General features: G+C 38.9%; 2 protein-coding genes across 2 annotated transcripts; one reads left to right on the top strand and one right to left on the bottom strand.

The window, feature by feature from the left end:
• Window positions 1-1,647: 1,647 nt before the first annotated feature.
• LOC133985204 (NAD(P) transhydrogenase, mitochondrial-like) lies at window positions 1,648-15,673 on the top strand. Its single transcript, XM_062424803.1, has 21 exons — window positions 1,648-1,956; window positions 2,737-2,966; window positions 3,097-3,296; window positions 3,410-3,497; window positions 3,739-3,827; window positions 3,938-4,125; window positions 4,742-4,875; window positions 4,960-5,151; window positions 5,668-5,818; window positions 6,464-6,625; window positions 6,734-6,844; window positions 6,943-7,088; window positions 8,184-8,379; window positions 9,131-9,364; window positions 9,870-10,030; window positions 10,454-10,633; window positions 10,745-10,904; window positions 13,026-13,107; window positions 14,229-14,347; window positions 15,083-15,198; window positions 15,302-15,673. Exons 1-21 carry the CDS (start codon window positions 1,830-1,832, stop codon window positions 15,446-15,448), a joined length of 3,213 nt encoding a protein of 1,070 aa, XP_062280787.1. The 5' UTR covers window positions 1,648-1,829; the 3' UTR covers window positions 15,449-15,673.
• Window positions 15,674-16,070: 397 nt separating this feature from the next.
• Window positions 16,071-20,532, bottom strand: dtwd1 (DTW domain containing 1). The gene is made up of 5 exons (XM_062424869.1): window positions 20,296-20,532; window positions 18,253-18,568; window positions 17,924-18,061; window positions 16,501-16,789; window positions 16,071-16,349 (listed from the first exon to the last, which is right to left on the bottom strand). Exons 2-5 carry the CDS (start codon window positions 18,508-18,510, stop codon window positions 16,120-16,122), a joined length of 915 nt encoding a protein of 304 aa, XP_062280853.1. The 5' UTR covers window positions 18,511-18,568; window positions 20,296-20,532; the 3' UTR covers window positions 16,071-16,119.
• Window positions 20,533-26,651: the final 6,119 nt, after the last annotated feature.

Here is a 26,651-nt window from a genome sequence, read left to right as displayed (position 1 = left end):
AAGCCCTTTATCCAATTGACTTCACACTTGGCGGGTGTATTACTGGAGACCTAAGAATATCGAATTGGTCCATTTTGGACATGTGACATGTCCCATATTGATAAGCTTTGAATAAACAAGTGAACAGCGAGCAGCTTAGCTCCAAGTGTGAGTGCAACTGGGGTTGTTTGATATAAACACAGTCACATCACAGCGGGTGAAGCTTCTGGGCTCTGACTTGACAATGGCACGTAACCCACTCAGTTAAACTGCCTGAGAGTAAAGAATGAGCATACTCACATACATTTGGCTTTGTATATAGTTGTACCATTCCCTATCATTGAGAATAGGGACAAGTGTAAGGAAAAATAAAGGGATAAAAGCAAATAAATTACATTATAAAAATAAAAACACAACATTTGAAATATACAAAAATAAAGTAATGTATGCAATAAAAAACATTCATATAAATACATAATTTTTATTTTCTATATATTTCCACATTTATTTATTCTTTTTTATGGCAATTCCATTTACATCCAGGGTTCATGCTGATATGGCTGTACTGGAACAACTACTATCATGGATCCATCCTTAGTGGTGTTTTTATTTTTATTTTTTTTAACAGAGTTTTATTGAAAATTGAACAAACAGACAATCAGCAAGACAGAAAAAAGTACATGAGATTGTGCAAACGTTTCCAAACTTCATATCATGCTGGTTTTTGATTTGCGTAGGAAGCGTGATGGGCTATCGCGAGATTTCCTATAGACGTTTTTAGCGGTTTTTTAGTAATTAAATGACATGTGTCGATAAATATATTAAACTTGTAATTAGCAGGTAGTCTGACTGAATTTTAAGCAGCTTCTGCAGGTTGTTTATCTGCCTCAAGGGTGGTTTTGAGTGTAGTCACGTGGTTTGCTATTTATACATAAATAGCGCAGTAGCTCTATCAAAACTGCGGAAGGTCGTCTGTCCGTCCGTCTGTGTGTCCCTGTGTGTCCCTGTGTGTGTGTCTGTCTGGGTGAGGTTTGGTCAGGACGTCTCACAGGTGACCCTGCTGCTGAGGGAAAGTTGAACCATAAACCTGCTCTTTCTGGAAACCTTGAAAGGCAAGTTTGATATTGATAATGCCATAAAGCAATAATTTATTGTGATGAATGACTTAATGAGACAGGAAGGGCACTGATTGACCAGGTGATTTTGTGAATGAATGAATGAATGATTGATTGATTGAAAAATTGAAAATAGATAACCAGTAACAACTGGTCTGCCTCACATATTCTTCAAATCAGCAAACCAAGCAGAGTATTAGACATTTCCACAGTCTTATTTGTTATTTTGGGAATGTTTGTTTGTTAGTGTGAAGTGTCTGTAAAAACAGATATATATTTTTACAGTTTGCTTGTGTTTGAAGGTGCCTGTGTCATTGTCTGGGTCATAAGTTGTCCCCTCTTGCCCTGGATCATTTTATGAGAACACTGATTTCTCTCTGCCTGGTTCTCTCTGCTCCTGCTCACAACAACCAGGCCAGACTTGGCACAGTTTCCCCTTGTGCCGTCATAATTCCAGATCTCGCGAACAAGCCCGAAGTGTGTAATCAACCCTGGTCCCTGTGTGAGTGTGTCGTGTCCTGTAGAGCTGAAATGTCACTCTGGTGTCTGTAGGCCTCGCAGCACAGATAGCCTGAGTTTGTGTCTGAGGGGCTCAGGAGTTATTTGGGAGGGATTATAATGTGCTTTGTTATCTGACAGCTGATGCAGAAGTAGTGTTAACTTATCACTTATCTCTGCTTGTTTGTGTTAATATTCAAGAGCCAGAGGGACTCTCAGGGCGGACACTCAGTGGACATGTCGACCCTCCTGCGCTGCGTTTCTACTTCTGCCAGTTTTTTCCAGCGAGGGGTCCGTCAGAAGTTACCTGGAAAGAGGCATTTCAGGACTTTCCCTGTGTTATGGGACCAACAGGCCTCTAAAGGTAGGAAATGTACAGCTCAATAAAATCTCTCTGCTTAACCTTACAGTATTTCTGCAGAGGACAGCCTGGGTCCGCATGACTTTGTTTGGTCTGGATTTCTTCTGTGTCTGAGTTGAGGACAGGGAGTTCACTCAAGGACACACTCCTTCTAGCCACAAGAATGGAAAACTCCACAGATCATGAACTGTTTTCCACAGGTTGCTAGACATGTACCCAAAATAGGGAATGCTATTGTAAACCAGACTGTGATTACGCTCACTGTGCTGCTAACTTGTGAGAACATATGAGAGGTCAGATAAAGGTGACATGTAAAAGTTTAACAGCAGTCTGGAAGATTCTGTTCAGACCTTTGTTGATGGAGTCAGTGTTGTTGGCAGGGCCCTCGTCAGCGAGTGTTTGTGAAAGTTTTTGCGGGTTACTGAGTGCTTTTTAAGTTTGAATTTTGAGCGTGGCAGTGTGGCAGTGCAGGCCTCTCTGTGTGTGCTGGCTCAGAGCCAATCACCTGCTAATAATGTCTCCATGGCGGCGAGGTCACCATGCCGTGTATGGAGAGAAATGTGTAATCTGACACTGTTCCCAGCCACACAATCTGAGCTGCTTTCCTGTGTTGCGTAAAGTGACAAAGAAAAAAAGAGTGAATCTAGTTTAGTATGAAATCGATGCTCATTATTGTGTAGGTTTTTTTAGAGGTCACAAATCTCTAATTACCTTTTGTCAAGGAAGCCCTGTCATGTATTAAGTCTATGTAGTTGAGCCTCAACCCTTTGCTTGTATCTCCAGGTGTGCTCTACAAGGACGTGGTGGTTGGAGTTCCTAAAGAAACGTTTCAGAATGAGCGTCGAGTGGCGTTGTCACCCGCTGGTGTGCTCGCGCTCGTCAAACAGGGCTTCAAGGTGCAGGTGGAGAGTGGAGCTGGGGAGGAATCCAAGTTCTCTGACCAGATGTACAAAGATGCAGGAGCCACCATCACTGACGTCAAGGGAGCCCTTGGCTCAGACCTGGTCCTCAAGGTTTGTTGACCTCTACCATTGTTTTTTTTAACAATTAGGCTGCAGTTTGGCTCCATGTTAACAAGCATATTCATAGATATCTGGAAAGAACAAAGTTTGCACTCCTGATAATATTTTTGTTGTGCTGTAGGTTCGAGCTCCCAGTATGACTGAGGCAGACCTGCTGAAGCCCAAGTCCACCCTGGTGAGCTTCATCTATCCAGCTCAGAACCCAGAGCTGATGAAGAAGCTATCAGAGAGACAGAGCAATGTGTTGGCCATGGATCAGGTGCCCAGAGTCACCATCGCGCAGGGCTACGATGCACTCAGCTCCATGGCGAACATTGCTGGGTGAGGAAGTAATAAAATAATAAAATATGTGGTTGCATGCAGATAGAAACGTGGTTGTAGCTGCTGAAGAATGTCTGGTTGCAGTAAATGTGACTTAGATGTTTACTTTGTAGGTACAAGGCTGTGGTTCTGGCTGCCAACAACTTTGGCAGGTTCTTCACTGGTCAGATCACAGCTGCGGGAAAAGTGCCACCAGCGAAGGTAACTGTTGACATATTTTGCATTTCAACATGAGTGATTGTGTGTTTTAGTTTATAATGCAGCTGGTTATTGAAAGCACAAAAAATTGCACTTTTGTGATAATGGAATTTAACGCTCTTTCTTTCTACTATTTTTTTCTATTTGTCTCTATTATTATACCTCAAATAAAATGTTTAATAGTGAACAACGCCAATCTCTTCATGGTCAAAAGTATCTCCATTAATACTTCCGTTGCACACAGGTCTTGGTTATTGGAGGTGGAGTGGCTGGTTTAGCAGCAGCAGGGGCAGCCAAGTCCATGGGAGCCATTGTCAGAGGATTTGACACCAGGTATAAGATGAAGGGGGGATTTGGGGCATTAGACCACACTAGTCTGTAGGAATAAAGAGTGATTACGGTTGTGATGATTGAGAATAACCAAACTCTTTCCTGACCGTCAGACAGGCAGCTCTGGAGCAGTTTAAGTCGTTTGGGGCAGAGCCTTTAGAAGTGAACCTTAAAGAGTCAGGCGATGGAGTTGGAGGTTATGCCAAAGAGATGTCTAAGGAGTTCATTGACGCTGAGATGGCTCTGTTCGCCAAACAGTGCAAAGAGATTGACATTCTCATCAGCACTGCCTTGATTCCAGGTCAGTCGCTTTGGCACCATTACCTTTCAAACCTACATTAAGCCTGTTTATGTATGTTTTTTAAAATGAACATTAAAACAACCAAATAAGCAGTGTAATCTAAAAATTGTTCATAGTGAAGAAAACGGAGAATTACATTTCTGTAGGAGCTTTTTAGCATCTTTTAACTTGTTGTGTTGTATTTTAGTCTGAGTCTCAGCTGCTCCCATTAACGCATATCAGAGGGGGAAAAAAGCTTTGATAAGCCCACTGTATGTTTCCAGCCAAGCACTAAATGACAGTCAGATAAAGTTACAGTTTGCCTCTAGAACAAAGATTATAATTTAGCAGCTAAAGAGATTAGAGCTGATATTGTGGAGACCAAACCACATCTAAAGGGAGAATGAATAGTGGATTTAAATGTATAACTTCAGTCAGAAATAACACTCCCAATTAAAGCTAATATGGATCTGTAAGTGGGCACTTAATTGAAAACTGGTCAGTCATAACAACTAGCGATTTAATCATGGCTGTGTGCATGTCAGCTTGTTTTGATGATTTTTTGCCATCTAGTGGCCAGAAATTGATTAATGCATCTCTAATGTGGATTAATTCCTGTTTTCTTGTCCCCATGCAGGAAAGCGGGCCCCCATTCTGATCAAGAAGGAGTTTGTGGACACGATGAAGGAGGGCTCTGTGGTGGTGGATCTGGCTTCGGAGGCTGGGGGCAACATTGAAACCACCAGGCCTGGAGAGCTGCACGTTTACAAGGTGAGCTTTCTGCCAGGTTCTAGTAGCAAACAGAATAAATCCAATGTAAAATGTACTGATATACTTGTCTTTTTTAATAATCAGAATGTAACGCACATTGGCTACACGGACCTGCCAAGCCGCATGCCCACCCAGGCCAGCACTCTGTATTCAAACAACATACTGAAGCTGCTGAAGGCCATCAGCCCAGACCAGGAATACTTCCACTATGAGCCTAAGGAAGAATTTGACTATGGAACAATTGACCATGTCATCCGTGGGACTCTTGTTATGAAGGTGGGTTTTTACAATTGGCAGCCTCCATCTCCACTGGCATCCCTCCCTCTCGGCTTGAGGTATCAGATCCTGTCATGCTAGGATACTGTGCCAAATGAGTACTAAAAACCCAGTCCCAGCTGGGAATAGCTCACATTGGAACCCAGCAAGAATGTTATGAACGTTTCAAAATATACTTTTCCAGGAATTTTGGCTTTGACAGATTGTTTATGGCAGGAAAAGCATGCAACCTCAACAGGACATATCAGTTTACCCCTTGTTAAACTAAGCATTATTCAAGCCCCTTAAAAGAGAATTTATCTTTCAAAACCACTGGTAACTGGTTCGTGATTGCTGTTTGTTCAGTATAATCTCCCCTATGCAGTCCATGACTTTGTATTTTGAGTGCTCCCACCATCCAGCCGAGATCTCCCACAATGCAAGACTCCAAAGGCTTGATGTCTCTTTCTCACGCAAAAACTTCTATTTCCTCTGTGTTCTCACACTGCTCCTCTTGTGTGTTTCTGATGCGTCCAGGAAGGCAAGAACATATTCCCAGCCCCCCTGCCTAAAACAACCCCCCCACCACCGGTGAAACCAAAATCAGTCCAAGAGTTGGAGAAAGAGAAAGTGGCTGCGGTCTCTCCCTTCAACCGCACTCTGAACTCTGCTGGCGTATACACTGCAGGTCTGAAACAGATGCACACAGCAATGCAGAAATATTAAGACCAGGACATTTTATACAACTTCGTGATTCTAGAAGAAATTTACATGAGATTAAAACAATTACACCTAAAAACAAACATGTAAAAGTGTATGGTTAAGTCAAGACAAATTGTAAACATAATGTATTCAATGTCAATTCATCAATTATTATCTGTATCAATTATTAATCTGTAATTTTTAGGTTCAGGGTGTCATTTGGAAAGGTTTGACTATTTAAAAATGTTAATTGAAAAATAATGAGTCTTTCTTGCAAAGAACATTGAGGTCACTAGATCTTAATGGGACTTTTGAATGTAGTCAATCTATCATAATCAGTTGGCATATATTGCTCAGTAAAGTATGGCATAAATTCAGTTCTTAAAAGTTTTAGAGAAAATATCATTCACACTTGTGTAACTTGTTATGAAAATGTAGAAGTATTGTTTTTTTTCTATTCAATCATTATATTGATTTCCTGATTTTAATTTTTTTTTTTTTTTTAAATAAAAGCAGACTAGGAACATAACAATTGCACATTCCCTTTTTTTTAATTTTTTTTTTTACAACAGCGGAATGGAAAGAACTGTTTGCAGCCATACAAACAATAACATGCACAACTCTCTTGTAGGTGTCTCCACCTGTCTCGCTCTGGGCATCATCGCTCCCAACGCAGCCTTCACTCAAATGGTGACGACCTTCGGCCTGGCAGGGATTGTGGGATACCACACTGTGTGGGGCGTGACACCTGCTCTGCACTCACCTCTGATGTCTGTCACCAATGCCATCTCTGGTCAGAATTCAAGCCTCATCACAGAATATGAAGCATTATGGGCAGGTTTAGAAATGTGGTATTGGGGACTGGAGGTAATTTTGTCTCTTTTGCATGTTTCTGTGTCAGGTCTGACCGCAGTAGGAGGTCTGACTCTGATGGGTGGAGGTCTCACACCCTCCAGCCTGCCTGAGACTCTCGCTCTGGCCGCTGCCTTCGTTTCCTCCATCAACATTGCTGGTCTGACCGAAAACACTTTAACACAACAATTATTATGGACAACAAGATTTATTGCTACCCATCAAACAAAACTCTTTCTTTGTGTTGTGTACATGCAGGTGGTTTCCTGATCACCCAGAAGATGTTGGACATGTTCAAGCGTCCCACTGATCCTCCTGAGTACAACTACCTGTACCTGCTGCCTGGGGCTGCATTTGTGGGGGGATACGGAGCTTCAGTGGCATCTGGATATAGCATTGAGCAGGTGACATAATATATATCTTTTCTTTCTACTCACATTGTTCTCACTAGACACATAGTAAAGTGGCAGAGTGTGTGGGGCTCAAGACAATTGTGGATGTGTTTTTAAAAAAAAAAAAAAGAAAGAAAAAGTTATCATTATGGCCATCACTGCTTAAAACCATCATGCAGCTGCTGAGATTTATTTCTATCTAGTAATTTGTTGTGTACTATTGTATTTCCATAGTGAACTGATAAGCAGTATACCTACAAGAGAAAATAAAATAACACCTCCATTAACTGCCCAATCCTATCAACTCAGAAAACATCTGATCCCAATCCAGTGCAAAATGAGTCATCACCCAAATGCAATATATAAAGCTAAAAAAAATCAGGTAGTAGCCCCAAAGGGGTAAGACATCATACTATAATAGAAAACAAAAGCTGGAGAGGGAATGTTTATCATCTCTACAACAAATCCATATCCTTTAATCCAGAGTTTTTCAAAGAGGGAGACAGTACTCCCCAGGGGGGCTTCAAACTGTTTTTGGGAGAAGCTCAGTGTGGAAGTGAAAAAATATTATTGAAAGACACACAGAATAGCCTAAATCTGTGTGATCTTGTTAAAGAGATATTTCACATAGTTTTTTTTTATTTTTTCAATACAGTATTTTTGGGAAATTTTACTGGGTTTTTTTTGTGGTTTTTTTGCACTTTCCCAGAGTCAGAAACTTATAAATGACTTCAGACAGACCTTTTCATGTATTTGTTTCAGTCTGAAGTACTTCAAAAAGCAATATCAAGCTATCTTGGCTCAATTGTTGATTGTCTATGAGATCAAATAACATAATCATGATCCCGTAGGCATCCAGAAATTGAGTGAAACTAAGCTAGTAAACTAAAGGGAGGGTGAAGGGGCACCTTTTTCTAAGCTTTGTCTGAGGAGAGGCCTACAGTCTCAGACTCTGAAAACCCCTGTTCTAATCCTAATTTTATAGGATTTCAATTAAAGTTCAAGAAAGTTGTTTCATTACAAGTGTTTATTCCTCATATCATCTTAATCTTGTAGCTGTGATTTATGGTCACTAAAATAAAACTGACTCGTGTTTGTTCACCTCAGATGATGTACTTGGGTTCGGGCATGTGCTGTGTCGGCGCACTGGCAGGCCTCTCAGCACAACGCACCAGTCGCTTGGGCAATGCTCTGGGCATGATGGGAGTGGCGGGGGGCATCGCCGCCACCCTTGGCGCCCTCAAACCTTCCCCTGAATTGCTGTCACAGATGTCGCTGGCTATGGCCACTGGAGGAACTATGGGTGGGTCCCAGTTTGAGATAGACATAAAGCCCTCATGACAGATGTTCCTTTCCTTTGTTGTATGCTGCTTGATTGACTGCAAGATAATTAGTTTTTGGGACTGGGAACTCACCAACAAGTCAGCTCTGTGTTTCAGTCTCCATTTAGAAAGAAACAAAATTAATAAATCTTGGTCATTGCTCCTTTTTGAAGTCTAGCAGTTTGTTTGGAAATGTACAGGACCATCATGAATGAGTTACATGTTATTAACTTGGCATGCGACTCCTCCAGACTTTGAAGAGTTGTGAATGTTTTCTAACTCATAACAGAACATCAATCATCCTGTCCAAATACCGAGATGAGTGGATTTCGTCATCATGTCTGAATGTTGTACATGTTAATAGTAATTTAATAAAGCAGGATGATAAATGATGTCAGGCTCAACATGCGCACACACACAAGCATCAAAGCATGGTGTTTAATTAGTAACCCCATGTTTTTGAGAAAACACACTTAAATACTAAACTCTTGAGTGGCTTTGAGGACCAGGCCCCATTTGTTAAGAGCCAAGTAATTAAAAACAGTCATCTGGCTCTTAAACATTTGCTCTTTTTTTTTTCTTATAAATGTTTTTTGATATTCAAACTTAACCAATGTGCATGAGAAGTTTGGTGTCTGGTGCTTGATTTAGCCAAACATAGTGACTCACTGAGATTTACTGAAATTTGTCTTTCTTTCCCTCTTTTTGGCTGACCCTCATATCTCGATGTAGGTTTGACCATTGCCAAGCGTATTGAAATCTCAGACTTGCCGCAGCTCGTGGCAGCCTTCCACAGCCTTGTGGGGCTGGCAGCGGTTCTCACCTGCGTCGCCGAGTACATGATTGAGTACCCCCACCTGGAAGGTCACGCAGCCGCTGGTATGATCAAGACCGTGGCATACCTGGGCACTTATATCGGAGGTGTTACTTTCAGTGGATCACTTGTGGCCTACGGCAAGCTTCAAGGTACTGGATTTTACTTTAAAAATATTTTTAGCATTCACAGTGTAGAAGTGCATACAGACTTTGTACATGAGACAAATTATGAAGCAGATTGTCTTTTACAAGTCACACAAATATCTACACACTGTGCTCTACAAGCCAAAGATCAATCAATCCAAATATACAACGTTCCTATGGTAAATCCAGGCCTGAACTGAGAGTTTGTGTGCATGTGTCAGCTGTCACTAATTTACGTTATAGTGCGACTGATCAAGAGGAACACATGAGTAGCTTTCTGGTAATTTGGGCAGTGGCTGTGTTTGGTGGAGGGCTGATTTGTGGATGGACAGCTGATTAGAGGCCTTGACAGAAGTCTGAAGGTTCAAAGACACCCAAATATCACTGAGGAGAAAAGTGTCTTTTATTAGTGTTTCAAGTGTTTTATTAAATTATTTTCCTTAAGCCATGCGGAACAACTGCATCAATTTAGGTTTCCCTCAAAATGTTTTTGTGTTTGTTTTTTCTCCAGGCGTCCTGAACTCCGCCCCCCTGATGTTGCCAGGGCGCCACATGTTAAATGCCGGTCTGATGGCAGCATCAATGGGAGGCATGATTCCCTTCATGCTCAGCTCAGACTATGCCACAGGCATGGGATGTCTAATCGGAGTGTCTGGCCTTTCCACTGTTATGGTGAGTCATTCACTGAAAGTGAATGAAAGGTAGCGTTTCTCATATTGCACAAAAAAATTGAATGAATTTATTTGGAAGACGTCAATTTATTGTTTCCGAACATTAACCTCTTTTACATCTGATAATTAGATAATATTCATTAGTAACAGTAACAGCTTGCACCTATTCAATGTTTGCAACTCTACATGCTGAGCGATATGTTATAGTACACAATAATGTTAAAATACATTAAAAATGTCCTTTTTATAGGAGGTAGTACACAATCTCAAACTCAGTGGTTGATGTATAAGAGTAAACCATAATTATCATATTGTTGCATTATCTTTTGAAAATATACATCAACAAAAAGTTGGTTTTAATTAGTTTAAGTGGCTCAAATGTTTTGACTAACCCCTCGTTTTATTTTCTCCAACTTCCCCATAGGGTGTAACCCTGACAGCAGCCATTGGGGGCGCTGACATGCCTGTGGTCATCACCGTGTTGAACAGCTACTCTGGATGGGCGCTCTGTGCTGAAGGTTTCTTACTTGACAACAATCTTATGACCATCGTTGGAGCTCTGATTGGCTCCTCTGGTGCCATCCTCTCGTACATCATGTGTGTTGTAAGTAGACAAACGCATCCAGTCCTATGTGCACACACATCACTCCCACCATCCTACTGGTTAGTAGATCACAATTATGAGCCTTAAGTTATTGTTCCTCTTTCTTCAAAGGCAATGAACCGCTCCCTGCCCAATGTGATCCTGGGTGGGTATGGCACCACCTCCACAATGGGCGGTAAGCCCATGGAGATTGTTGGCACTCACACTGAGGTCAACGTGGACCAGACCATTGACATTATTAAAGAAGCCAACAGCATCATCATCACACCAGGTACTTACTGTAACACAAGATACCTCCTCTTCAGCTGTTATTCGTATTGGCTCCCCTGACAACAGCTGTATACAATAGATCAAAAATGTTGGCTGGTAAAAACATTTCTTTGTGAAGATATTTTCAAAGATGTGTGTTTCTTAGCACATTGTAATATTTTTTCTATGAAATCAAGTTCTCTGTGAAATGTAGAACAAATTTCATCTAAAATCTGCGCATATATATGTATGTATATATATATATATATGTGTGTATTATCAGTCAGCATTATTTGTTTAGAGTCAGTATTATTTGTTTAGACCAATATCACAAATTTACCTCATGAGACTACAGTCTGTACCGCAATACAACATCCCCTGTGCTTAGACCCTTGATTCGATTAAAGGAAAACTACCACACAAATAAAACCAAAACACAGTTGAGAAAGATTAAACTAAAGCTATTCAATATATAAAAAACCATTTAGTCTTATCAGACATCTTGTTCAATAGTATTTTTGAGCTTTGATTTGATTAGCTTATTGTCAGAGAGATTACACATTAGTCAACATGTATAAGGTCTGAAAACAGGCAAAATTTATATTTTTGAGTAAAACTAAGACATCCAAGTATTACTGTCTCAAAGTTACCTATTGGTGTGGCAAGTCAATCTATTTTATCAGCTGCAAACTAAACCAGATTTTGATGCTTATTTTAAATGCTTCACATATAATGTATACAATAGAAAAAAAAAGCTCCTCATCGGCAGAAAGTGCAGACGCTGAAAAAGACCTGAGCGGCTGAGCCTTTAGGAGAAAGTTGTAGAAAGACCTTTGAATTGACATCAGAGACTAAGGTGAAGCACAACTGTAACATTGGACTGTCTGGGCTGAATGGATCCTGCACTCAACTCCAGCTGCAGCTCTTCAGACTGTCTGTATCAATAATATCTCCTATCTCTTTCATCTAATTAACTTCACTCGACAGAAGGGTTGAGTTTGACTGCTCTGCCAAAAGCGGGATCAAAAATGTTTGTACAGCAGCTCCGAGAAAGTTAGACGTTCAGGCAAAGAGTTTGGAAATGGTCAGGATCTTGGACTGGTTGATATGATAATTAAATTCAGGATATTGAAGCATGATGACCAAAAGGGGGAGCAGTTTGCCCACAAATGATCCCACAGCCAACTGGTCCCTTGTGACACACATAAATAAAGAGAATGTGTCAGTACACGTTTGTTAGTGAAGAGTAGAGGATGATGAATTTGATTTTTTGAGTGGGACATGATGATAACCACATCTTGATTATTAAATAATAAATGCCAAACTTCCCTGACAACTGATGAGTGGCCTGAACGAGAGGAACCACTCAGAATAACTTGGATACTTGGGTTGCTGTTGTTTTCCAATGGCTTAAAACCAACGCAAGGACAGCTGTGTGGTCCAACATGCTGGTTTGATTAGAGAAACAGTGAAAAGTCATAAGAGCTATTGATTCCAGACTCAAAACTTCTCCATGCGCTGTCAACAACAAAGCACGGCAGTGAGGAAACAGAAGGCTCCAGTTGTCTGGGGAATTAGAAGATACGGGTTACGGGTGACTGGCTTCAAAAAACTCGATTAGGGGTAATGCTGAACTCTACAAGGTACCCGACCGCCAGGGTTAAAAGGGGGTTATACAGACACAGGGAAAGGAGTTCTTTGCACGCAGGGGACTCAAATGCACACCACACTAAAGTTTTCCTCTAGAAAAATGTCTCTCAGACCATTGAAACGCTATGATTTAATACAGAGAGGAGACTTGTGGTGGATGAGGAAAGGGAGAGGACAAAAGAAGGAATGAAGGGTTGAGGATTCACTGGTTTTAATGTTGTTGAACTCCGGCTGTGTAGCTGTCCTTTTATTTAAGAAGAATGAACAATAATGTGTCAATGTGTCAAATGGCTTATTTAAGCCAATAGGGCAATAACCAGATCACAAACCTAGAATAGAAAATGCTATTGGAGAACAGATTTAAGAAACTCAAGGGATTATAAAATCTCTGGATGCTGGTAAAATATTAAGATGATTATAGCATAAAATTAGCACATAACTTGTTATTATTATTGGCTATTGTATGCTCATTCTCTGTATATTATGTGTTTAGGCTGGGGTTTGTGTGCAGCAAAAGCCCAGTATCCTATTGCAGACATGGTGAAGATGCTGACGGAACAAGGCAAGGCTGTCAGGTGAATGTCGACACTCGCTCTTCACTCTTGCTCTAAATGTTCTGTATAAACAAGATCACTGCTGCTCTGGTGACCTCCATGGGTTTGTTTGCGAGGATCTAACACTTTTAAAAAACCTCAATAAGCCTTTTTTAATGAGACATTTTGTGCAAAAACAATGTTCCAACACTTGTGGTCAGAATCTGCATTACCCACTGTAACTACATTAAAATCAAATCTGAACTGGTTAGAGTCGGTGCATTTTAAGTTGCGTTACAGGGGATTGCATTACTAGTCAGGGGTTAGTGAATTTATTTTCTTCTTACATCTACGTCCTTGTGATTTTTTCATTTTATTTATATATTGGTAAGATGCTGGATTGCTGTTTTTAAACATAGTCAAAGTTCCAAAACACGAAGGGAGCATATGTCAAAAATAATGCCAGCAAATCAAAAGCCAATGCTTCAGCCTTCTATGAAAGCTTAACAACAACAAAGTTGCATATTTTTCCTTCTTGGGATGTCAGATCATTCGTGCATGCCCACAAATAGCCGTCCATTATGCAGCCTTTCTTGCTATATTGTTCCATAGGTTATCCACGTATTTCAGCTCAACCATGTATGCATGTAGTTGAGAAGTTCATCAAAATTAGAAGTTAAAACATCTTCTCCAGTACTTCTCAAAGTAGAAAACTGTATTTGTATTTGGGAAATTGACATTTTTAGTAAAGAATAGCACAAAGGAGTTAAATCCTGCTAGTATTGTTTAACATAGAGAGAGAGGCCGCTTTTGGAAGGTGGGCTCATCGGGACGAGGGCCTTAAAGTGACAGGAGCTAAACCAGCCTGTCACAAACGGAGGCTGAACTGCAGGGCTGCATAAAGAGCCAATATAAGATCCATAAGGAGTAAAAAAAACTGTAAATCATGCAAAGATATAACAGTAGCCCCCCAAAATAAAAATATAGACCTGGAACTGTACCTGATACTTTCCCTTTAAAATCATTAGCAACAGTCTACTCATGATTCAATAAAGGAAAAATGTAAGAAGAAAATTAGTAAGTGCTTCCTTTGTTTTCGCACTGAGTTTACTGGAACAAATTAATTCTGATGAGCAGTTATATTTTGCTTTCGTCTCCATCAGATTTGGTATCCACCCAGTGGCTGGACGTATGCCAGGCCAGCTGAATGTCCTCTTGGCTGAGGCCGGTGTACCTTATGACGTGGTTTTGGAGATGGATGAGATCAACCATGACTTCCCAGGTAAACTTTTTTCCCCACCCCTAGATTTTCCAGCGAGACAGCTGTTAGAACATCTACGATGACACGATTGTCACTTTGGCAGGGAGGTGTCGGCTAAAATTACTACATCCATTATGTATAATAATCGCATCTTCCTTTTCATCTCATCTTGGAGCAGCCTGGAGTTTTGTCTTGATATTTAGACATGCCATGTTATCAGGGCAACAGTCTTGTTTTCTTAGCAACCAGACATGCAGTCCGAGACACATGGTTCTGTTTATGACAGAGGGAGATAAGTGTGGTGTGCTGGGGAACCCAAAAATATTGGTGTAATGCAAGAGTTCGATATCTGGTGGTTGGATCACTCTTAATGAGAAGAAACAGCAGGATATAAATGGATAACTTTCTTAAGCTGCACTTTTCTGTTCTCCAGACTTCATCAGCTTCTTAGAAATGCCTTCTTTTTTCTAACTTAGTGCCTGAAGCACATTTACTCACTAAGTGTGAGGAAAACCACAGAGGTAGATCCAGGGGATTATTGTAACTGTTTTAAAGATGATGTTAATATTTAAAACAGTGTATGTATGTAATGTGTAAATAACTGCAAACACTGTAAATATATTTTTAGTAAATTAGCTCATATGAATGAACTTCTAAACTTACACTGCAGTCATCATTACTAATGTATGTCACTCGTGGTTAGTTTGTGTCTTTATCTGACTTGTGTATTGACGTGTAAATGTCTGTATCAAACAGAGACAGACTTGACATTGGTCATTGGTGCCAACGACACCGTGAATTCAGCAGCACAAGAAGATCCAAACTCCATAATTGCTGGCATGCCTGTCCTGGAGGTGTGGAAGTCCAAACAGGTCAGTCCTCAGCTTTAAATAATCGTTTATATGTAATGATATATTCATTTTGGCTGTGTGGTACAAAAAGTGATAATACACACTTGTTTAAATTTTACTCTAGGTGATCGTGATGAAGCGTACTTTGGGTGTGGGCTACGCTGCCGTAGATAACCCTATTTTCTACAAGCCCAACACATCTATGCTGCTGGGAGATGCCAAGAAGACATGCGACAGCCTCCAAGGCAAGATCAGAGAGACCTTCTACTAGTCAACCCTCACTAGCTTTACCACATGTAGTTATTGAGTCCAGTGACATGCTAACAGATGCTGTATTTCCAGCATTTGACACATATTTTTGGAGAACAGATATATTAGGTCTGCAACAAATTATATTCTTTATTAAAGATGCCCAAGATTCAAAGATTTTTTTGAAAGAGACATGTAAAATTCAAAAATATATGTACTGATTTGTAAATAAAAATATTTAAATGTATCTGAACTCTTTTTTATTTTTTTAAATTTGCATTTTAAGTCATGCTCTTTATTGAAGTGGCACCAAAAGAGACATTTTTAAAATGTCAGGATCACAGTTTTTTTTCTGGTTAAACTATGACAGGTTCAACCGTCAAGTTTTCAGTTTGAGGATTTCAGAGTTATGTTTCTTATATTCAAACATGTATCACATATATTTACCAATGTTTCACAATTGTATATCCCTTTTTATTTTTGTGTTACAAATACAGTACCAGTCAAAAGTTTAGACTCTCATTCAGGTGAATGGGAAGGCATTTCCAAAATGTTGTACTGGTACTATAGATGTCAGATTCCCTTACAAGATAAAATATAAATCATAAGATGAAACTTGACATACAAAAACTCGGCTCTTCAGCTACAGTTCATAACTGATAACTTTATTTCAGTGCTTCCTCATAGCATTCTTCAACACTTTCCAGCTGAGATCTTGGCTTTGTTGACAACTGAATGCAGGTAGGTGTAGAAGAACAGAAGGTTATCGTACTCTCCTGTGTACTCCTGAGCAAGGCAGTTCTCGTGGAAGTCCTTGAAGAAATAGTAAATGGCTTCAATAGTAGCGAGGTAAGAGTCTGGTTTGCCCTTCTGACGGCGCCAGAAACATGTTTTCCTCATCTTCAGCTCTACCTTGAGCAAATCTGAAGGAGAGCACATGTCAGTCAGAATACACGCAAGAATGCAGAATGAGGTAATGTTAAACAGTGTTGTGGGTGAAGTAAAGTTGCCCCTAATAATCTCCAACAGCAGGGGCCTTTGAAAAGCTGCACATATGCAATCTTTCATGATTACCTTGCAGTCTCTCATCTGTGCTGATCTTGTTGGTTTGGTTCCATGTGCTGTCGATGAAGACCACCCTCTGGAGGGGATACACCCTTGACTCCGGGCTCGTTGCCTCATCTGGGGTCCCTGACCCTGGGTCCTCTGCACTGTGTGTGGTATAATGAGCTTCCTCATTTTTCAGCCTCTTTAGGCAGGGTCCATCAGAGAAGTCATGTGACCTGCTGTCAGTCCTGTCAAGCAAACACTGAATCATGTCTTGCACTGTGACTGCCTGTGGACCAGGGAACACCAACACTACCTAGAGAGAGCAGACAGACAAGATTCAGAGTGGAACACAATCACACCAACCCAGAGTAGAAAAAGGTTGTTTCTATTTAGGAAGCACTGAGCAAAGGAAAACAGAAGATGAGATGATTCAATTGAATAAAATGGATTAAAAAGCAAGATGGAAAAAAAGTTTAAAAATGTCACAACCTCAATGAGCATACACAACTTAACCACTTAAGTAAGGAGTATGAGACCTTTACATATACATTTATGTCTGTTACATTCAAGTCTTAACCAAATGAGTTCACACAATGCTGATTAAGCCTATCATGCCAGGTAAATCTGTGTGTATTTCACAGTATATCAGAGGTTTTGATCTGGTGTCTGCAGCAACATTCCCACGCTAGCGCACCAGTAGTGTTGCATTTTACATCAACCAGCAATAACTGGTTTGCCAGGACTGAAGGGCGCCCATTCCACCGGAACAAGCTGACTAGCTTTCAGTTCAGCCCTCTGCTAACTTGAAGGATAAAATAATGAATTGTGTGGCTCTTCCAGACTTTCTAAATGTCTTCAGAATAAATGGACCAAATTCTCATAGTGAAAACAAGTCATTTAGTAAGAGTTGTGACGCTCAAAACAATTCGTCCACCGTTTCACAGCCGTAACAGTAGTGATGTAGTTCAACTCACACAAAAGTTCTGCCCTGCAGGTTTAAGGCTATGCAAAATAAAGGTCAAATTACAATATAATTCTATATTCTTATCAAGTCACAGCAGTTGACTCAATTTTCAAAATCTATAACCAATGCCACATTTCTTCATAAAAAGATTGTATAAGGATCAAAATCCAAAATAGATTCTTCAACAAAAAATACAGGAATACTTAAAGCACAGTTACCATTTATTTACTTAAATAACAATGTGACTTTAGTGGATAGTAACTGTATCAAAACATGAATCAAAATCTGTACAACATAAGTGAATAAAATCATGTCAATAAAGTTTGATGACAATGGATAAACCCCAGATGAACATCTTTTAAACCTGGAGCTGAAAACATGAAGTAGCAAGCCAATGTTCAGTAAAATAAGAAAAAAAAATAAGCAGCAGAAATACGAAGTTAGATGGACTCTACCTTGTTTTAAAAAAAATTATTAACTCACCTTTTCCTTTTCATATTCAGGTATGCAGGGGTAAGTGTATATGGTGACATCATTGGGTGCGAGGATCTTGGCATGAATTGCAGTGCTCTTGCCGTCTGTCTCATTGGGGTGCTTGATGATGTCTATCTTGACAGGAAGCTAAGCACAACACAGTATACATTCAGGCCAAGCAGACACTTAAATTTCAACCATGCCATGTGAAATTCTTTTATATTTCTTACATAAAAGAAATGACTTAATGTTTTCTACCACAAAGATGCTGCTATTACAGTAGGTCTGTAAAGAGCAGCTCTAAAAGAACAATCAATGAATCTTAACCTCTCACTGACCTTGATTAAGGGGATTTCTTCTATGCTGACACCCACTAATGAGCAGCATGTGTAGCAGAAGAACATCCTTGATCCCCCACATTTAGCGCACTTCAACCTGCCCCTCTGCTGTGCTTTCTCCAGCTCTGCATGTGATGCCAATTTTAGACCTTGGAGAGGCTGCTTGGCAAGCTCATGAATGTCTGATGAATCACTGGAGACTGTTGTTTTGTCACGGCATGGAGGATGGAGACGCTGTTCTTGATCCAGACTGCTCATGCTTGTTCTTTAAATGTTGAAAGATCAGTGCTGAAGAATGCAGACCCAACAGTCAGAGCTGAACGAGAATGACAAAACAAATGATGTAAATATTAGCAGAAGGAAATAATCCAACATTTACATAACTCTGAATGAGAGGGACAAAATAATGTGGAAAACCCATTAAACAAACAAGGTGTTATTATTAAAAAAGGTCATTCAGTGGACTTTTTCTTTCAGGCAGATGACTGGAGTAGTGAGATAATGACTATATTTATATAATATGATGAGATAAGATCAAGTCTAGGATTTTAGTCATTGTATGATATGATGTGTCTTACTTTCTGGTAATAGTCAGGTCTTTTCCTGGTAATGAGGCTTCACAGCAATCAAGTAAAGTAACTAAAACTCCACATAAAATCTAGTCTCATATCACAAACTTTTAGCGTAAGGGCACCTCAGAAATGATGAGCTGCCTGATTAACTCAGACTTATAAATTCAGTATCTGCTTTCATAAAACACCTCAATCAAAAGACTTTCTAAGAATTAAGTTTTAACTGGCTAATATGTTTGAGTGTAGGTTGCAAATATGGTTTTATGAGCATGATTTTTGGCGCAGATTTTCTGAATAAAGTCCCTATTTTGATCATTGTTTTGAATTTGTCCTTTTACTCATTGTTTGCAGTACCTGATAAATTCAACATTCCCACCTAACTATTACAATATTATAGAGTTACTGAAACACTTCATTTGATCTACAGACAGCAGTGCTGAGGAAACAGAGACTTGAACTAGAACTATGGTATTAACGACAGGTGGAGAGTAGCTGGAAAGCACATTTACTCAAGTACTGTACATAAGCACAGTTTTTAGGTACTTTACTCTGACTGAGCATTTCCATTTTATGCTACCTTCTACTTTATTTGGCAGCTTTGATTTGACACAGTGGTTAATATATCAAATATCAAGCTTTTAAAAAACAACATATAGTTAAAGATGAAACCAGTGGTTTCCAAACTTTTTGGCTTTTGACATCTTACAAAAAGCAGTGTGTAGTTGGGGTCACATTTCAGATGTCTATGAGTTGTTAACAGCTCCACCAAATAGTGATTTCTCCCTCTAAACTTCTCACATGGTTTCATTTCGGTAAATGCTCAAACGATCCAATATTTCATATAATATTCATAAAATCAAACATTACAGAAAAAGTCCAAAAACTAAAACCAGATTTTTTGAATCAGAACTTTGTTTTTTCTTCTTTCCTCTCCCATTAATCATCTCACGACCCCTCCGATTTTTCTGGTGACCCTTTTGAGGGGCCTCGACCCCTAGGTTGGGAACCACTGGACAAAACTATCTAACTGTATAGAAAGTAGTTCAAACTAGCTCCACCTCCAGCAGCTTTCACGCTGATGCTTCAGTATCAATAACATTATTTTTACTGCAATACTTTATCTACATTTTGATGGTAAGACCTATGTACTTTCACTTTAAAAGGATTTTTCATGCAGGACCTTCATGCAGTATAATGGAGTATTTTACACTGCTGTACTGGTACTAGACAGTAGAAAGACAGTTGCTTTTAACTAAAACGTAGCACGTATAAGTGAGAAAGTTATTGACTGACTGAGACCTAAATATAACTAACTCAGCAATTAGCATTTGTAGCATTTCAACAGCACAACACGCAATTGTTAGTTTATATGCGTAGCATTTCTCTGCAGAATGTTTGCCTGTAGCTTGAATTAGTACCAGCTTGCACGGCTACTGTTTAATGTTAACAGTAAAGGTGAACTTCAGCTTACCACATGTTTAACATCCCGTAGTCAGCTAGCAGCCACACACACAGATCATAGTGTTTGGTTTAGCTAATATCAAAGGCAAAAATTAAACAAACGTCGGTGCAGTTCAGTTGAATTGCAGGCAATACGTTATCCACCATGTAGCGTGGTCGACAAACTTCTCACATAACACAATCAGGATGAATAAAACGTGACTAGCGGTGTGTAACTTTTGTGCTAAATGATACAAAACAGCATGAGTGTCTTCTTCTGCGCCGGAAGTGCAGCTCCGTGTGAGCGGAAACAGCACTCTGCCCGTTGCCATGGTTGCAGACAACGTAAACAAGCACCGCAGTGATTTTACAGGGTTGTAAGTACAAATTCAATATTAAAGTTGCCAAAAACTGTAAATTGCAGATTTCAAATGCTTTGATAAAAATGTAACAACAGTCTGATTAGACAGACGTTGACCAGTTACTTACCAGTTCAACAGAGTTTATGATTTTAGTGAAAGTACCAAAGTAATACGATTTAAACCGGAATTCTTAAATGATACCACATTACTTAAACATAAAGAAATTTATGTTAGATAAATTCATGATATACATATTCTTCTAGTGAAAGACTGACATTAAAAATTGAAAGTAATGTCTGTTCATTTTACAACATAGATATTGAAACCACAGAGCATTTTTCTCTGCCTGCTGTCACTTCCAACTTATGGAAACAAATGGAAAACAAAAGAATATGTCTGTTGAACTTAAATCATATATAGGATCACATAAAGATGACCACAATTCTTTTCAATTAGCAAAACTAATTAAGACTAATTGTTTGTAACCTGTTTCTCCTCTGCTGGACTTGAACCCCTCTGTCAAACCATACAGGAGGGGTTCCCAAAGGAAAGGTGCCAAGTATGGTAGAGTTGCAGGGGTGATTTTAGTTGTATGATCCAATTATAATTATTTGAGTATTTTGTGGACCAGGTGTTAATCTCTTGTGAGATATTGATTACCAAATATAAATTAATGTCTCTTAGTAAGGACCCAGTGGATATATAAAAAAAAGAGGCTGGAGTTCTGTTTTTTTTTTTGTTGCCAGTTGTCTGAAGCCAGTGTGGAGAGCTGCTAGGGCCCCAGCGTTAAAGGGCCATGGCCTAGTGCAGAGCTGAGCTTTTTCTTTGTCTTCCACAGTTTTTGCATTTAGTTATTTTGTTCTGTTTTTTTTGTTTGTTTGTTTTTTTACTTTTTGCCAGGCCTGCACTGTATATATTACTGCACGGGATTTCTGGTTTCCACTGATAAATAAATAAATACACCTGGACTGCATACTGGATTTTTGTCTCAGTTTTTTCCATAACCATTCAGCCAACCTTACATGTATCATACCCTCTCACAATTTAATTATCCTCAGCATAGTAAGAATGCTTTGATTTAATTTGGGGCGTCTTGTCTCCTATCTTCATAAGGGCCTATACTTTCAGTACGCCTCACATCAACAGTCTAAACGCCAAAATCTTTGTTGTTTATCATAATAAACATTGTTATTCACTTTCATTTGATCTCTCCTTATCTATTTCTCCATCCCTTCCACTTTCCTACGCTGTCAAAATCCTTTCATTCTCACTCCTGATGTGTCACCACACCCGACCAATGAGCTCTCTAATAAAACTTAATAATTGCAATTCTGCAATCTTTGTTTCAAACCTACAATCTTGCAACCCATCTCCTCCCCATCGTCACCATGGCATCCATGTTGCCCAGAGAGACCCATCTAGGTCTAAGATCCATCAACCATCTGCTGGCTCCAATCCACCACCAGCAGCTTCATTATACACTTATGAAGGTACCTTTTCATCGACAGAGTGTAATAGCCAAAATCTCTGTGTTGCTGATCATAATAAACATTGCTATTCACTTTTAATTGATCTCTTCTTATTGAAATGCCATCCAGCCAATCCTTAACCACTTACCCACAATGTCCCTTTGTTTCTCTCCCATCTCGGAGCAGCAGTTTCTTCTGTCAGTAGAGCCGAGATCAGAGTGTCACCAACATGAATCCTGTGAAAGGAGGCAGGTTAGTGTAAGGGGAAGTCAGATGGACTGTGTGTGTGGGCAGGTAAAATGACATCCAGGTCATAATCTTGTAGCTGGAGCTTTTTGCTTTGTGTTTCCTTTATTTATTTTTTCCTTTCTTCTTATTTATTCTTTTTTTTTATTTTTTATTTTGCTTTGTTTTTATATGGGGGATTTTCCTCTTTTTTTCTCCTTTTCTTTTTTTGTTTTTACTAGTTTGTTTGTCCCTTTCTTTTTTGTTTGTCCCTTTCTTTTTGACTCCTTTTCAGTTTTTTGCTTTGCTTTTACCCTTTGTTTTTTCCTTTCTTGTTCTCAGTTTTATCTTTATGCTTTGTTTAATTTTTTTTTGTTTTTTTATTTTCAAACCTTTCTTTGCTCTATTTTTTTCTCTTTAATTTTCCTAGTTGTTTAACTTTTCTGTTTTAATTATTTTACTTTTTGTCTTAAATCAACAACAACAGCCTGTGTTTCATGAAAATCACTTGTTTATCACGACCCCCAGGTCAATGCTGCCATTGGCCTGTGTTTCATTAAAAATTGCGCAGTTTTCAGTTAGATTTTTTTGTACATGAACATGTGGGTCCTTTTATGGTCTTTCGTTACTCACAACCAGCTTTAATTGATTACCATTATTCATATCTGCACCTTTACTCTGGACCTTATGATCTCAGATTTATCACTTGGAATGCTGAGGAGTAACAATACGTAATTAAAGGAAAAAAATCAAACTCACTTAAAAAAGCAAAAGATTTCTATAGCAATGCTTAAAAAAAAAGCTTAATAAAATTAAATCAGATTTATCGTTGTGACAGGCTCACTTTTAGGTCAACGTATTACTGTTCTCAACATATACAGTACAGCCCAAATATAGATTCACCTGAATTTATAAAATGTATGATATTAATATTCCGTTGGTACTGTAAGGGCTGAGGTTTTCTTCTTTCTTTCTTCCTTTCTTTTCAGCTTTATAATGAACCCAATCGTGGACAGATCCTCCTCTCCTTCCCATATTCTTAATAGTTCATGTAATGACACTGGTTTAATACATGCATGGAGTGAGTTACATCCGAAAGCCATGAACTATACATTTCACTCCAACCCCTATAACTCTTACTCTAGACTAAAGTTACTTTTTAAAAATCCAAAACCTTCATGCAAGCTATCCAGTCATGCAGTATTGATTCCATTGTACTCTCTGCGCATGCTTCTGTGTATTAAGATGTCAAGTTAAAATCTAATATCCCCCGAAAACCACTCTGGCGGCTCAACTTGTCATTTCTGAATAGTGATACATTTTGTTCATAACATATATTCAGGAACATTTTTTCACAATTTTGGCGTGAGAACAAACATTCTCCTGTTTCACCTGCTATTATATCTGATGCAGCTTAAGTTACTTTATGTGGCTACCTTATTTCTTACGCCAAAAAATAAATGAATAAATACATATTGGATAGTAAGAGGAAAAGTTTAGAAGAAGTGCGGAGCATAAAAGAGCAAGATAAACAATCACCTAACAATCTGAAATCCCTGACCTGCGCCAAGACAAAACAAAATATGGATCACACTCAATATATACAGCTTTTATCCAAACAAAATTACTATACATTTGGAAATTGGAACATTTACTAACCTATAAGTTAAACAAAACAATTCAATAATTGTAAAGACATCTCAAGTTACTGTTACTCATGGTCCACATATGATCACTGATACTATTAAAGAATGTTATAATGCCCTGTATACTGCTCTCTTCTTATTTAGATAATATTTGTCTGCCTTTTCTCTCAGAGGATTGAGCTAAGTTAAATGCAACAGTCACCCAAGAGGAAGTTTGGGATTCAATTCAGCCAGTCCCTAATGGAAAATCACCTGGTCCTGATGGATTTCCCATTGAGTTTTATAAAAGTTCTTGGCTTGTAATGTGTCCAATCTTAATGCCGGTACCTAATGATATTTTGGCAGGCCCAATACCAGACTTATGGAAGCTTGCCTGTCTGATTGTTGCTTTGCCATCAATAGGAAATGCCAGTGTTTCCACGTCTGGGGCACAGAGAGCAATCACAATTAAGTCTTCTTTGCTCTTTATTCTTCCTGTTCTTTATTTTTCCACCTACATATTATTTTTATTATTCCACACTCCGTATTTTTTTTGGACCTTTTCAACTGATACGCTACCTTGTGCGAGAAAGAACATTCAAAAGTCAAACTGTGCAGCTCATGCAGAAGATATGCGCTACTATTCTTTTGTTTTTATCATATTCCAGCATTTTTATATTTATTTTCTAAATGTCATATTTATAATGGCAGCCTATGGGAGGAATGCTGCAAGTCACTTTGGAACTCAACTTCTTCTACATCCCTTATCCTACAGATCCCATTTAAACTTTAAAACATTCACAAAACTTTGAATTGTCAACACTGTATTCTGTAATGTGTTATCTTTTGTACTTTTGGAGCAATTTAAGAACAAAATAAGTATCCCCCAGTTTTAACTCCTCAGGCACATATCATACCTGTTATCTGTAAATGTTGCTAGCCACCTCTCTGTCAAAATGTAAATACATTTCCTACCGGAGTTACAGTTTTTGAGATCTAAACCTTAATTGATAGGGATCTCTCATTGCCTGCAATGCAGGCTGTGGTCTCTCGGTCTCCTCACACTCCCATTTCTTAAACTTACAGATTCTGTTTCTCACTTTGCGCACATATTGTATTTCCTCATGCTCAGCAAGTCCTGCTGCCACTAATAATATATAAATCTCTGAGCTAGAAGCTTTGTTTTAAGCAAATCAGTTTTTCCTCAACAAAATGTGAATTTGTGCTCAGCATTTCAGGGATCCCCTGCTGTCTCTGTGGTCAGCTTTTCTTGTTAGACTGCAAGGCTATGGGTTGATACCACCTCATGGCAGTGCTCCTTATAACTCTGCTGTTATAAACAAAGTTGCTTAATATGTTGATTATGTACCATCACTGTGTGTGACCAGTTCACCTCTAGGTACGCCACAGTACAAACCTACTGTAAATGACTGTCATAGCAAAGTTATATCAGAAGAATGTTGTGATGATGTGCATTTGAAATACTTTAATAAATTGCAAGGTTTGTAAGTGTTTGACAGCTGGGTTCACTTTAAAGATTTGTGAAAAATGGAGCGCCCTGGTGGTCGACTGGTTAGAGTGCATGCCACGTAATTGCAGCGTCCCCTGGTTCAAATCTGGCCAGGGACCTTTGCTGCAGGTCATTCCCCTCTCTCTCTCCCTGTTTCCTGTCTGTCTCTCTGCCAGCTACTAAATAATTGTTTAATCAAGTATTTAAAAAGTCTGCCTTTTTCCAACCATGGTTGCTAAGCATCATCTTCATGTGCAGTTATTGGTGCAGTTAGAGTGAACATGGCAATCGTTAAACTGATAAGTCTGAGTTAGCTAGTTCTGACCACCACTATTTGTTGAGCTATTTGTTCCTTCAGTGATAGTGTTCAAACTGGTCAACTAGCACTAATATCAGGGAACCGTATCATGTTACCGATGAAGGTACCGTAAGCAGCTTGCTAACAATATAGTTATATCACTAAATTAAGGAAAAATCTATGTACAGTATTTATGTGTTTCAAAATTAATATAAAGTATTTCATTAAAAACATGTCATTTCATTGTGTTAATGTTAGCTTACTGTTTGGGGAAAAGCATAATAATTAAATCCTTGAGCTTGGTTATATCTGTTTTTCTAATCATAATTTGAAAAAACACATTAGTGGGGGGATATCATCAACAACAATACACTATCCTGTGAAAACTCAAATATGGGATATCTTCAAAATAAAAATCTCTTAAATTAACTTGCTTTCTTTCCAAAAATCTCAGATTTTGGAGCTTTATTGGAGCTTTATTGGAGCTTTTGCAACAGTTGGTGCAGTCATTGTAAATGTATCATTGTACTGGTATTGAAAGTGAAGCTTCTTCCTACTCTGATTTCCTATTTTGTTTATACAGTATTGAGTTTGAATGTTTCACTAGCCTTGTTCCAGACCTTTGAATTGCATCCCAGCTCAGCTCAGCTGAGCTCAGCTATCAAATCGAATGAATGAAAATGAATATTGATGTGAAACCAAATGGCAATTCAGTCTGATCATAAGACAATAATTTCACCATATTATAGTTGAACATTCTTGGATGTTCTGCAAACAATCATTATAATCTAAGAACCTGGCACCCATTAAACTCATGTTACATTAGCAAAATGTCCGTTTCACAGATGATATTTCCACAGCAGGGCTCATCAAAACCTAAAAGAGTAGTTTAAGGAAA

Source organism: Scomber scombrus, chromosome 1 (assembly GCF_963691925.1).
Source record: "Scomber scombrus chromosome 1, fScoSco1.1, whole genome shotgun sequence".
NCBI classification, from domain to species: Eukaryota; Metazoa; Chordata; class Actinopteri; order Scombriformes; family Scombridae; genus Scomber; species Scomber scombrus.
Note: the sequence above shows the minus strand (reverse complement) of the source record. Positions and strands in the feature narration are given on the sequence as shown.